The sequence below is a fragment of the Cajanus cajan genome, chromosome 10 (genome assembly GCF_000230855.2).
Source record: "Cajanus cajan strain Asha chromosome 10, NIPB_CcT2T_4, whole genome shotgun sequence".
Lineage (NCBI taxonomy): Eukaryota > Viridiplantae > Streptophyta > Magnoliopsida > Fabales > Fabaceae > Cajanus > Cajanus cajan.
The window spans coordinates 20690466-20705015 of record NC_138526.1 but is presented as its reverse complement, the minus strand read 5'-3'; the positions used below and the strand labels follow the sequence as shown (position 1 = coordinate 20705015).

The 14550-nt window shown below is 36.3% G+C and overlaps 1 protein-coding gene across 9 annotated transcripts in view; it reads left to right on the top strand.

The window, feature by feature from the left end:
- The window catches only part of LOC109797339 (187-kDa microtubule-associated protein AIR9), a 31810-nt gene that overhangs the window by 7302 nt on the left and 9958 nt on the right, over nt 1-14550 (top strand). For 2 of the 9 annotated variants that reach the window (XM_083065436.1, XM_083065435.1), the window contains one exon: nt 3870-3986. In XM_083065436.1, coding sequence (XP_082921562.1) covers nt 3870-3880 — 11 coding nt within the window. In that variant the 3' untranslated portion in view covers nt 3881-3986. Of the gene's footprint in view, nt 1-3869; nt 3987-4568; nt 5123-14550 lie in introns of those variants that run through there. The other 7 variants (XR_014430113.1, XR_014430112.1, XR_014430116.1 and 4 more) reach the window with 6 other exon arrangements.

Genomic DNA, 14550 nt, shown 5'->3' with positions numbered 1-14550 from the left:
TGCAAGTGTGTCCATGTGTCTATGTGTGAGTGTTTGTCTGTGTGTGCCATTAGGTGTGTGAGACTATGTTTGTCTGTGTTCCTTTGTTCATGTCTCTTTGTGCTTATGTGTGTGTTTGTGTCTTTATGTGTGTTTGCGCCTATCTCTATGTGTGTTTGTGACCATGTCTGTGTTTGTGTGTGTATCCGTGTGTGTTTGTCTACATTTGTGTGTGTGCATGTGATTATGTGTGTGTTGTGTGTACGTGTGTTTGTGTTTGTGTGCCTGTGTGTTTCTCTATTTATGCGTGTCTTTGTGTATTTTTCTGTTTGCTTGTGGTTGTTTATGGGTGAGTGTTTTTATGCGAGTCAGTCTCTTTTTGTATGTATTTGTATGTCTTTATGTGTGCATGTGTTTGCCTTAGTGTTTCTTTATGTGTATGTACTTGTGTGTGTTTGTGTGCCTCTATGTGTGTGTCTTTATTTGTGTGTCTATGTGATTATGCATTTGTTTGTGTGTCAGTGTGTACGTGTTCAGGTGCGTGTGTTTATTTGTATGTGTTTGTGTTCATTTGTGTCTGTCTAACTGTGTCTTTGTGTATGTGTCTCTTTGTTTATGTGCTTGGATGTATATGCGTTTGTGTATGTATGTTTGTGTGTGTGTCTAGGTGTTTGTGTTTATGTGTGTTTTTGTGTGGTTGTGTTTGTTTGTGCGTTTGTATGTTTCTTTGTATCTATGTGTGTGTCTCTGTGTGGCTATTTATGTGTCTGTGCCAATGTTCGTCTTTATGTGTGTATGGATGTGAATGTATCTATGTGTTTGTTTGTCTCTTATTTGTGTTTCTCTTTGCATTTGTGTGTATGTGTGTGTCTATGTCTTTGTTTATGTTTGTGTGTGCATGTATGTGTTTGTTTGTTTGTGTGCCTCAATGTGTGTGTGTCTCTATGCTTGTGTGCATGTCTGTCTGTTTTTTTGTGTGTGTCTATGTCTATGTATGTTTATTTCTATGAGTTTTTGTGTGTGTCTATGTCTGTGTGTGTGCATCTCTTTGTGTATGTTTTTGTGCATGCATGTGTTTGTTTGTTTGTCCGTGTGTTTTTTTGTGCGTTATTTGTGTGTCTCTGTGTGTGTGTTTGTGTTTGAGTTTGTGTGAGTGTTGTTTGTGTGTGTCAATAAGTTTGTGTGAGTGTTGTTTGTGTGTATCTATGTGCCTTTGTCTTTGTGTGTGTGTCTCTATGTTAGTGTTTGTGTGTGTGTTTCTTTTTTGTTAATGTGTTTGTTTGTATGTGAGTGAGTGTGTGTCAAACTATGTTTGTCTGTGTGCCTTTTTGTGTGTGTCTTTTTGTCTATTTTTGTGTGTTTATTTACTTGTGTGCGTGCATCTGTTTGTGTCTTTGTCTATATTTATGCATGAGTGTGTGTGTTTGTGTGTATATGTGTCTACGTATGTGTGTGATGGTTCATGTTTGGGTTTGTGTCTTTGTATTTGTCTGTGTGTGTCAATGTGTGTTTGTGTTTGTATCTGTCTATGTGTGTATGTGTGCATACGTGTGTTTGTCAGTGTGAGTGTCTTTTTGTGTATGTGTTTGCATTTAGTGTGTGCCTGTGTTTATGTGTGTCTATGTGTGTGTTTGCATGTGTTTCTTTAACTGTGTGTCTGTATGTATGTGCATCTTACTGTGTCTGTTTATGTGTGTTTGTCTTTGTGTCTCTTTATTTGTGTCCGTGTTTATCTTTATGTGTCATTGCATGTGTTTCTGTTTCTAAGTGTGTGAGTATCTAGGTGTCTTCCTGTGTCTTTAAGTGTGTTTGCGTGTGTTTGTGTGTCTATATGTGAGTATATGTGTGTGCGTTCATAGGTTTTTGTCCATGTGAGTCTTTGGATTTGTGTGTTTGTGTTTGTGCTTATGTGTATGTCCATCTAATCATATGTGTTTGTCTATTGGTATTTTTTTATTTTTGTATGTTTTTGTGCAAGTGTGTCCATGTGTCTATGTGTGAGTGTTTGTCTGTGTGTGCCATTAGGCGTGTGAGACTATGTTTGTCTGTGTGCCTTTGTGCATGTCTCTTTGTGCTTATGTGTGTGTTTGTGTCTTTATGTGTCTTTGTGCCTATCTCTATGTGTGTTTGTGACCATATCTGTGTTTGTGTGTGTATCCGTGTGTGTTTGTCTACATTTGTGTGTGTGCATGTGATTATGTGCGTGTTGTGTGTACGTGTGTTTGTGTTTGTGTTTGTGTACCTGTGTGTGTTTCTCTATTTATGCGTGTCTTTGTGTATTCGTCTGTTTGCTTGTGGTTGTTTATGGGTGAGTGTTTTTATGTGTGTGTCAGTCTCTTTTTGTGTGTATTTGTATGTCTTTATGTGTGCATGTGTTTGCCTTGGTGTTTCTTTATGTGTATGCACTTGTGTGTGTTTGTGTGCCTCTATGTGTGTGTGTCTTTATTTGTGTGTCTGTGTGATTATGCATGTGTTTGTGTGTCAGTGTGTACGTGTTCAGGTGCGTGTGTTTATTTGTGTGTTTGTGTTCATTTGTGTCTGTCTGACTGTGTCTTTGTGTATGTGTCTCTTTGTTTATGTGCTTGGATGTATATGCGTTTGTGTATGTATGTTTGTGTGTGTGTCTAGGTGTTTGTGTTTATGTGTGGTTGTGTTTGTTTGTGCGTTTGTATGTTTCTTTGTATCTATGTGTGTCTCTGTGTGGCTGTGTATTTATGTTTCTGTGTCAATGTTCGTCTTTGTGCGTGTATGGATGTGAATGTATCTATGTGTTTGTTTGTCTCTTGTTTGTGTGTTTCTTTGCGTTTGTGTGTGTGTCTATGTCTTTGTTTATGTTTGTGTGTGCCTGTATATGTTTGTTTGTTTGTGTGCCTCAATGTGTGTGTGTCTCTATGCTTGTGTGCATGTTTGTCTGTTTTTGTGTGTGTGTGGCTGTCTCTATGTGTGTGTCTTTCTGTCTATGTATGTTTATTTCTGTGAGTTTTTGTGTGTGTCTATATCTGTATGTGTGCATCTCTTTGTGTATGTTTTTGTGCATCCATGTGTTTGTTTGTCCGTGTGTTTTTGTGTGCGTTATTTGTGTGTCTCTGTGTGTGTTTGTGTTTGTATGTGGGATGTGTTTGAGTTTGTGTGAGTGTTGTTTGTGTGTATCTATGTGCCTTTGTCTATGTGTGTCTCTCTCTATGTTAGTGTTTGTGTGTGTTTCTTTTTGTGTTTATGTGTTTGTTTGTATGTGAGTGAGCGTGTGTCAAACTATGTTTGTCTGTGTGCCTTTTTGTGTGTGTCTTTTTGTCTATTTTTTTGTGTTTATTTACCTGTGTGCTTGCGCTGTTTGTGTCTTTGTCTATATTTATGCATGTGTCTGTGTGTGTTTGTGTGTATGTGTGTCTATGTATGTGTGTGATGGATCATGTTTGGGTTTGTGTCTTTGTATTTGTCTATGTGTATATGTTTGTGTCTGTGTGTGTCAATGTGTGTCTGTGTGTTTGTATGTGTCTAAGAGATTATGTGTGTCTTTGTGTCTCTATGTGTGTGTTTGAGTGTGTTGAGTGTCTATTTGTATATGTCTGTGTTTTAATGTATATGTGTTTATTTGTATTTGTGTGTATTTCTCTATGTATGTTTATTTGTAGGTGTTTGAGAGTCTGTTTATGTATGTGTATGTGTGATGGCAAAAGCCTAGCTAAGGAACCCATGACTAGAGTTATGGTTAGGAGGATGCATGAAGAGTAAGCCAGTTCAGAGAAGAAGAAAATTCAAAACTTGTTTGATAAATCACTAAACACTTGGATCTAACAACTTGTAATCATAGTTTTTGTTTACTTAATCCTTTGTTTTAGTTTTCTTAATCCATTCTAGATCTATTCTAATTTTATCTTTTTGTGTGCTAGCCCTTTCTTAAAGTGCTTTAGTTCTAGGAGGAACAACTCATTAATTGACAATTGGAGACTTGAAGAGCTACACCAAATACTTTGGGAGCAAACACTTGAGAGAAAAGTTCAAGAATAGTATCCTTTTTTATTGTTGAATTTTTTGTGTAAACTTGACCTTTTATTCTTGTGGAAGTGGTCTTATTGAGGCTCTAGGTGTCTCCTTAAGACTTCCACTTTGTTTGTATTCTTTACATTGCTTCTTTACTTGTTTTTTTAAGGCTTTCACGTCAATTTATGTTACCATAGCTTTCGATCTTGATTAGTTAATAAACAAGAGTTCCAAAGCCTGTTGTTTAGTAATACGTGCATTTAGGTTAGTTTTTATTTAGCTTAGTTTCTTTTACAAGTTGAGTTTAAATCTTTTTATTTGACCATGAGTCGTCATTCTCATTCACATAGTGGTAGTGATTCAAGTCCTCCCAGAAGTATTTCACATTTATGAAGGAACTTCAATCACTAAAACTATGGAGAAAGTAAATTTGCTTGTCTGTGTCTTTGTGTGTGTGTGTCTATTTATATTTAAAACTTAAAAGTTAAAAAAAAAATTACAATAGGTAATGTGTATACGTAAAACTGTAAATGTAAAAAAAAGCAAAAGAAGATAATATAAGAAAGAAAATCTTAAAATCTTAAAAGAAAAAGAAAATAATATAAGAAAGAAAAGATGGGTCCAGATTAGAGAAACGCCCACAAAGCTTTCTTCTTCACTTCTTCTTCTATTGCGGTTTCGTCCCGTCCCATGTTTCTTCTTTTACCTCCGTTACTGTACGGTTCTTCGACTGTCGCCGTGCGTTCTTCTTTTAGTGTTGTCGTACTGTTCTTCTTCTTCTTTTGCTATTGCCGACTACAGTACGTACTGCGTTCTTCTTCTTCTTTTACTGCGGAAATGTGTTATTCTTCTTTTGGTGCTGCGGAGTTTTCTTTTTCTTCTGTTGCGATGCAGTAATATTAATAGGAAGAAGAAATCAGGTTATTGCTGTCGAAGATCTGCAGGTGTGATTTGTCCAATATTTCGTTTTTTATTTTTTCGAATCGTGAAAGATCGAAGATCCCACAAATAACGCGAAAGATCGCGATTTTACTCCGATCTTATTCTGCCCCGATTTTGCATCCGATTCAGCACGGAATATTTTTGCAAACCGTAAAATTGAACGATTTTACGAGTTGAGTCGCGATTTTAACAACACTCGGTCCTCCGGTCTCGCCCTCATGTACTTCCCCTCTCTCTCTCTCGTTTTCCTTGTCGATTCCTTCATGGGACTCTTGACTCTTGAATCAGTATTCTTTATTCTCGTTCGAGTCATTTCCTTTGTTTACCTTTTGTAGCCATCATACTAAGGAGGATTTCTTATCCTCTATATTTGTTTCTTTCCTCTTAATAAATTCATTTTACACATACAACAAGATTTGATAACTTAAATCATAACTTGATATTTAAGTTAGTTTTGTTCACCTAAACTTTTATTTTGAAAAAAATAGGTGTACTAATTTTGATGGATGAAGTACAAGAAAAGAAGACATCTTGATTTTGTGCAAATGGAAAATGAACCCATTCTTGATTGAAATCTAGCTTTGAAATCAAACGGTTCGATGTGAAATGAGGTGAATTCTCTGAAGGACCACTTTCACAAGTGGTCCATGGGTGCATCATCAATTTTCACCCTTAGATGCATCTAAACTAGTAGACCATAATACACCTTACCACACTAGATCTAAATTTTCGATTTTTTTACTGATTTTTTTTAAATTACCCAAAAAAAAAAACACGTGGCAACAGACGCAGCTGCTACTGACACTCGGAACGGGCCGTTCTGAAATCAGAACGGGCCGTTCCAAATGAATAAATAACACATAAATATTGGATCAGAACGGGCCGTTCCAGATGACAAAAAAACACATGACGAATGGAACGGAACGGCCCGTTTCAACATCAGAACGACCCGTTCTGAATTCAAAAATGACACATCAATAATTAAATCAGAACGGGCCGTTCTGAAAACGGAACGGCTCGTTCTAACTACAAATTTGTCACACGAATTTTTTAAAGCAAAATAATATATTTTTTTTTTCATTCTACTAAATTACATCTACACCCTAAGCCCTAAACCCAAAAAATCTTATACTAAGGTCCATAATACAAGACCAAACAATATAAACTCTTGTACTACCAAATATATAAGAAAAGTGGTCATCCACTAAGGCTCATAATACAAGACCAAACATTATAAACTCCTATACTACCAAATATATGAGAAAGGCGGTCGTCCATGTAAAGTCCAAGTAAAGAGAACCTTAGGCCCACCAAACCCATTGGGCTCACTAAGCTCAGAAGTAAACAAAAGCCCAAAGGCCCACAAAGCCCAAAACTAGGCCCAATAAGCTTAAAACCCAAAAAGTCTTATACTAAGGCCCATAATACAAGACCAAACATTATAAACTCCTATACTACCAAATATATGAGAAAGGTGGTCATCCATGTAAAGACCAAGTAAAGAGAACCTTAGGCCCACCAAACTCATTGGACTCACTAAGCTCAGAAGTAAACAAAAGCCCAAAGGCCCACAAAGCCCAAAACTAGGCCCAATAAGCTTAAAACCCAAAAAGTCTTATACTAAGGCCCATAATACAAGACCAAACATTATAAACTCCTATACTACCAAATATATCAGAAAGGTGGTCATCCATGTAAAGACCAAGTAAAGAGAACCTTAGGCCCACCAAACTCATTGGGCTCACTAAGCTCAGAAGTAAACAAAAGCCCAAAGGCCCACAAAGCCCAAAACTAGGCCCAATAAGCTTAAAACCCAAAAAGTCTTATACTAAGGCCCATAATACAAGACCAAACATTATAAACTCCTATACTACCAAATATATGAGAAAGGTGGTCATCCATGTAAAGACCAAGTAAAGAGAACCTTAGGCCCACCAAACTCATTGGGCTCACTAAGCTCAGAAGCAGTCAAAAGCTCAAAGGCCCATGAAGCCCAAAACTAGGCCCAATAAGCTTAAAACCCAAAAAGTCTTATACTAAGGCCCATAATACAAGACCAAACATTATAAACTCCTATACTACCAAATATATGAGAAAGGTGGTCATCCATGTAAAGCCCAAGTAAAGAGAACCTTAGGCCCACCAAACTCATTGGGCTCACTAAGCTCAAAAGTAAACAAAAGCTCAAAGGCCCATAAAGCCCAAAACTAGGCCCAATAAGCTTAAAATCCAAAAAGTCTTATACTAAGACCCATAATACAAGACCAAACAATATAAATTCCTATACTACCAAATATATGAGAAAGGTGGTCATCTATATAAAGCCCAAGTAAAGAGAACCTTAGGCCCACCAAATCCATTAGGCTCACTAAGCTCAGAAGTAATCAAAAGTCCAAAGGCCCATGAAGCCCAAAACTAGGCCCAATAAGCTTAAAACCCAAAAAGTCTTATACTAAGGCCCATAATACAAGACCAAAACAAAAGCCCAAAGGTCCATGAAGTACAAAACTAGGTTAGTGAGCCCAATGGGTTTGGTGGGCCAAAGGTTCTCTTTACTTGGTGATAGACTATGGCCAAGGCCAAGGAATCCAAGAGGTGATATCTTAAAAGAACCAAGAGGAATGAGATGATCTTAAAGACCTTTTCATTTGTTTGTACATATAGTAGTCTCTTGTATAGGTTATTTTTGCCTTTGTATTTGTGAGGCACTTTACTTGCTTTTTCTAAGTGTTTGTATATTGATTTTAAGGTAGGTTACTTGGAGAGTTTAACTCCATTTAACCTCCCTAGTTGATACTTTCATTTTCTATTTTTTCAGTAGGAAAAAGGGGGTGACATTTAGCAATGCTTGAGGGTGTGCTTAGAAATTGGGCCTGAGTTGGGCCTAGGCAAAATTTTGCATATTGGACTCATTTTGCTCCTAATTTTTAATAGATTTGATTTAGCTAGGTTTCATCATCATATGATGAACCTAACTAAACCAAATCAAAGATTTTCAAATTAATTCAAGGAGCATTTTGAACCATGGGCCGCCTAGCTCATTCTTTCTCTTTGGCCAAATTTCTTAAGTAAACCTTCTTGAGTTTTGAAGCTTGTCTTGCAAGCTTCTAAACTCAAGTAAGGTTAGCTTACCTTACCATGGTTCTTAAGTGAACCATGGTCAAGGATTAGCTTCTCCTACAAGCTAGCTAAACCGTGGGAGTTTAATTAACCCTACCATGGTTCCTAGTGAACCATGGTTAAGGTTAGCTTCTCCTACAAGCTATCTTCCCCTATATATTTGATTTTCCTACACTTGTACTCACTTTTGAACATATTTTGAGAATGAAATCAGATTTTCCTCTCAACTCAAGAGTCATAAAACCGTAGAGAGTTCTCTCCTAGGTTTTCTAGCAAAGTTTCTCAACTTTGCCTTGGTTCCTCAAGCTTCCTTCACAAGCTTTAGGAAGTGGCCGAACCTCCTCTAGGACTTCTCCTCCATTGAAGGTTCTTCAAAGGAGTTTTCAGAGGTCTCAAGGTGTCAACCTCAAGAAGCATCACGGTCCTTGCATGGAAACTTGAAGAAACAACATTCTTCTCCAAGTAGCTCCATCATTTTTGGTATCTAGAGCCTAGTGCTCTTGAGGTTTTGTTTCCAAACTTCTTCTAATTGAATCCGTCATGTATCTTCCTTTTCTATGTCTCAAATTTGTGTTTGCTGTATGGATCTAGGTTTAATAAATTTTTGATGGATCCTTATGTCACATATGAAATAATTGATTCATGATTTTTGCTTGTTCCTAATTCCTTGAATCAATTCGGTTTGTGCTTTAGGTTCATGTACTTGTGCTTTTGATTTTTGTTGGAGTCTTCTCTATTCCTATACATGAGTCCGTGATTGGACATTGATTTTGTTTAGTGTATGTTTTTGTTTTTGAATCATATGTTTTGTCTAGAGTCATGTGTAGTCCTTTGAATGTCATTGATTCCTAGACTAGCTTGTTTTAACCTAGTTTTTGTGTTGTGTTGATTGAGTCCGAAATTTTTGTGGAATTTTCTTATTGAATCTGTACCTCACCATATGTGCTTTTGTTTTACATCATTGAGTTCTTAATTTGCTATTAGTCCTAGCAAATTTCCTAGAGTTAGGTTTCTATTATGTCTTGTTAAAAGTTTGTCAAAAAAAAAATTGTTAAACACTACTCCTATTAGGTTTCTTGTGTCTTGTTGAGTGGCTGAAACTTATTGAAATTTTTGAACATTAAAACAGAACCAAAACAGAGGTGTGAGTGTCTTAAATGCATTAGAAAAACAAGAGAAAGAGTGCTTAAAAATTTGACAAAAAAATAGTACAAAATTGTGTAGCACTAGTTGAAAATTGCATGTGAACACCTCTTGTTTTGTGTCAAATTTTGTTGCAGTTTTTCTACCTTAAAACCGAGACTCCTAAGTGATCAAAAGGCATTTAAAACTCCTGAACATTGAAAGAAAAATAAGAGAAAAATATTTTACTAAAAAGAAAAGAAAGAAAAAGAAAAAGAAAAAGCCAAAAGGAGTGAAAATTTTGCTTAAAATTGCTCTCGGTTTTGATGAATTTTTGCTTACATTTTTAGTTGGTCCAGCCACCTATTTGTGTCTTTTTTTTTTTCTTCATAATCTTAGCTTTTAATTTTGTAATCCATTCTAGTGCCTTTCCTAGGATACTCTTGTGTGTGCTAGCTTCCAAATTTGCCTTAATTTTTGCTTGTCAATTTGTGGAACTCTTTCTAGTCTTGTCTCATTTTCTTCTACCACTTGGTGTAGCCATTCTAAATTGTTCATTTTCAGTTTTAGCACTAATATTCTAGTCTTGAAGGTGGTTGAGTGCTTCTTAAAAGGTGTAGGAGGCCAAGGCAAGAGATATCTACTTGAAGGCTTTGGTGGTTGCTTAGGGAGTTTGTTCTCTCTTGGTGGCAAGGTTCTTGAATACACCTAGAAGTGACTAACCTCAAGGTTACTTCTAAAAAAGGAGTGAAACACCTTTGTGAGGCTGCAGTTGGTGGCTGAATTGGAGCAAGAAAGAACAAAGCTAATTGTGAAATTTTTTTTGTGAAAATTTAGAACAAATTTTAGTGACGGAAATTTTTAATTCTAAAACCTACTTCTCCTTACAAAATCCGTGACTAACATTTGCTTCTAATTAGTGGCTAATTTGTTTTTCTTAAAATTAGGTGCAGCCACTAATTTCATTTGAGTGTGAATTTACATTTCATTTAGAGTGTGAATTTGCATTTCATTTGAAGAAAAAAGTGAATTTCATTTTTCTTTGTAATTTTGCTTTCTAAATTTTTGTACAAGGCCTTTGTTAAGGAGTGTCTTGGAGTGCCTTTGGTGTATCTCCATCTCTCCTTAAGAACTCTTATAGCTAATCACGTGTAGTACTTGTGAGAGTGGTCCTTGAAGGTCTTTGGTACCTTTCAAGCTCTCACTTAGGTTTACTTGCTTTCAACGTCTAGTTTATGTTTTCTTGTCTTTAAGTTTTCAAGCAATTTATGTTTTAAGCAATTTATGTTTTCAGTCATTTAAGTTTTCAAGCAATTTATGTTTTCATGCTCTTTATGTTTTCAAGCATTTTATAAATTGTACACATAGGCACTTGCTTGTTATTTTCTTTAGAAAAGTTCTTTGTGAAAATTGTTTTGTGCAAGACAAAAGTACAAGGGGGTTTAGAGATTTTTACTTGAAGAGGCTTGGTTATTAAGTGGCTCTTTAGTAGCTCACCTCCCTCCAAAGTTCAATTTGTACTCTTAGACCTCTAAGTGCCAAGTCTAAAGCACTCCAAAACCTTATTTTCATAAAAACTATTTTTGTGTGAAAAATATCTCTTGAATTAAAATGTCTCAAAATTTCTCCAATAGTGAAAGTGATGGCTCTCCAAAAAGTCTTTCTTATATCACTAAAGAGCTCAAATCACTTAAACTATGGAAAAAGCAAGAATCCATTGAAAGAGAGAAGGAAAGAATTGAAAGAGAAGGACATCTTGCTTATCTTGAGGAAGAGTTGAGAATTTTAAAGCAAGAGGAAGAAAAATTGAAAGAAGATATGAGAAAACATAGGAAAAAGAGTAGGAGTTCACATTCACAATACACATCTCCTAATGAAAGCCTTAATGTAGGTAACCATTATCAACCTTCCCCAAGAAGAACTATTAAACCTAGGGAATCCAAGGTGGATCTCCCTCAATTTTTTGGGAAGGATGATGTGGAGGCCTACCTTGATTGGGAGATGAAGGTAGAACAACTCTTTGCTTGCCATAGGGTAAGTGAAGAAAGAAAAGTCCCTCTTGCAACCCTTAGCTTTCAAGGGCATGCAATGTATTGGTGGACCTCTTTGGAAAGAGAAAGACGTCTCCACAATGATCCTCCTATCCAATATTGGAATGATCTTAGGAGTGCATTGAGGAGGAGACACATTCCCTCTTACTATGGTAGGGAGCTTATGAATAAGCTCCAAAGGCTTCAACAAAGAGATATGTCTGTAGAACTCTATAGACAACAAATGGAGCTTTTAATGATGAGGGCTTGTATAAGGGAAGAGGAAGCCACTACAGTAGCCAGATTCATGAGTGGTCTTAACTTAGAGATTAGAGACCAAGTGGAGCTACTACCCTACAGGGACCTAAATGACTTGGTCCAACTTTGTGTAAGGGTAGAACAACAAATATTGAGAAAATCTTCTAAAAAAGAAAGCTCCCTCTCTAGATCTCTTAGGAAAGACTACTTGGAGGAGGAAAACCCTTTTGAAAAGAAAATTATTTCAGAACCCTCCAAAGAATTGGCTAAAAGGAAAGAGAAAAATAAAGATAAGGATAAAGATCTCATCACTCCACACACTAGCACAAAGACTATTGATATTAAATGTTTCAAGTGTCTAGGGAGAGGCCACATTGCTTCTCAATGCCCTACAAAGAAAGTCATGATCTTAAGGGGGCATGACACTTATAGTAGTCAAGAAGAAACTACTACTTCCTCTTCTAGTGAGAGTGAGGTTGAAACAACGCTTCAAAGATCCAAAGTGGAGCCAATTTATCCTTATGAAGGAGAGCTCCTAATGCTTAGGAGAATCCTTCATAATCAACCTAGTGGTATCCTATCACAAAGAGAGAACATCTTTCATACAAGATGTAATGTTTTAAATAATGCTTGTTCTCTCATTGTTGATAGTGGTTCATGGTGCAACTGTTGTAGCACTAGGTTGGTTAAAAAGTTGAGTTTAATTACTATGCCACATCCTCAACCTTATCATTTGCAATGGCTTAATAAGGATGGTGACATAGTAGTTGACCAACAAGTGAAGGTCAAGTTTTCCATTGGGAAGTATGAGGACCAAGTTTTATGTGATATAGTACCAATGGAAGCTTGTCATATTTTGTTAGGAAGACCATGGCAATTTGAAAAGAAAACTGTACATGATAGTCTTACTAATGAAATTACCTTCACTCACAAGGAAAAGAAATTTGTACTTTATCCTCTCTCACCTCAACAAGTGGCGGAGGATCAAACACAAATGAAAAACAAAAGAAAAAGAGAAAAGGTAGGGAAGAGTAAAGAGGAAGAAATATCCTCTAAGGGAATTATGTCTAAAGAGAATTGCTTTATCACTAAAGAATCTATGAAAACTATTCTCTTTATTCATAAAGACCTTAACTCTTATCCTCACGCTGCCACTAGTCTTGAAGAAGAGATTCACAAATCCATTATTTGTAAAGAAAAAGAATCTCAATTTCAAGATTTTGTGAAGGAGAAGTGGACTTCATTTAGTTCTACTTCTCATGCTACTTCCTTGGTGGTGCCCAAGGTAGATAGTCTTCCTACCTTAGTTGTGTCAATAATGCACCCAATTTATGGAATATATTATTTGTTGGATATAACATATGAACCTTCAAGGTTCCTTGTGACAAATTCTTTTCATGACTATCCAACAAATAATATAATCCAAAATTGTTTAGGAAATTTCTTAGTAGTATTTTCATTATTTTCTAGGAAATGCCTTGGCTACCACATAGGGTACTTTAGGCAAGATATTTTAGTTTTTAGGGTTAAGTCTTTAGTGTGCTATAGTTTTAGTTTTAGCACATTTTTAGGATTTAGAAATATACCTAGTCTATGTTTAGGAGAGGATCCTATTCATTATATTAGTAGGTCTAGTATCATGGATTTCATTAGGTTCAGTGAAAGGATTCCTACTAGGATATACCTTTCACATTTATTTGTTGAGAATATCACCTCTAATGAATTTTATTATATATTTGTAGGTGTGGCCAATAATCATGAAGACACTCGAGATTTGAGGTCAAATCCTCTTCAAGAGGGAGGGGATGATAGACTATGGCCAAGGCCAAGGAATCCAAGAGGTGATATCTTAAAAGAACCAAGAGGAATGGGATGATCTTAAAGACCTTTTCATTTGTTTGTACATATAGTAGTCTCTTGTATAGGTTATTTTTGCCTTTGTATTTGTGAGGCACTTTACTTGCTTTTTCTAAGTGTTTGTATATTGATTTTAAGGTAGGTTACTTGGAGAGTTTAACTCCATTTAACCTCCCTAGTTGATACTTTCATTTTCTATTTTTTCAGTAGGAAAAAGGGGGTGACATTTAGCAATGCTTGAGGGTGTGCTTAGAAATTGGGCCTAAGTTGGGCCTAGGCAAAATTTTGCATATTGGACTCATTTTGCTCCTAATTTTTAATAGATTTGATTTAGCTAGGTTTCATCATCATATGATGAACCTAACTAAACCAAATCAAAGATTTTCAAATTAATTCAAGGAGCATTTTGAACCATGGGCCGCCTAGCTCATTCTTTCTCTTTGGCCAAATTTCTTAAGTAAACCTTCTTGAGTTTTGAAGCTTGTCTTGCAAGCTTCTAAACTCAAGTAAGGTTAGCTTACCTTACCATGGTTCTTAAGTGAACCATGGTCAAGGATTAGCTTCTCCTACAAGCTAGCTAAACCGTGGGAGTTTAATTAACCCTACCATGGTTCCTAGTGAACCATGGTTAAGGTTAGCTTCTCCTACAAGCTATCTTCCCCTATATATTTGATTTTCCTACACTTGTACTCACTTTTGAACATATTTTGAGAATGAAATCAGATTTTCCTCTCAACTCAAGAGTCATAAAACCGTAGAGAGTTCTCTCCTAGGTTTTCTAGCAAAGTTTCTCAACTTTGCCTTGGTTCCTCAAGCTTCCTTCACAAGCTTTAGGAAGTGGCCGAACCTCCTCTAGGACTTCTCCTCCATTGAAGGTTCTTCAAAGGAGTTTTAAGAGGTCTCAAGGTGTCAACCTCAAGAAGCATCACGGTCCTTGCATGGAGACTTGAAGAAACAACATTCTTCTCCAAGTAGCTCCATCACTTGGGCTTTACATAGATGACCACCTTTCTCATATATTTGGCAGTATAGGAGTTTATATTGTTTGGTCTTGTATTATGGGCCTTAGTATAAGACTTTTTGAGTTTTATGCTTATTGGGCCTAGTTTTGGGCTTCATGGGCCTTTGGACTTTTGATTGCTTTTAAGCTTAGTGAGCCCAATGGGTTTGGTGGGTCTAAGGTTCTCTTTACTTGGGCTTTATATAGATGACCACCTTTCTCATATATTTGGTAGTATAGGAGTTTATATTGTTTGGTCCT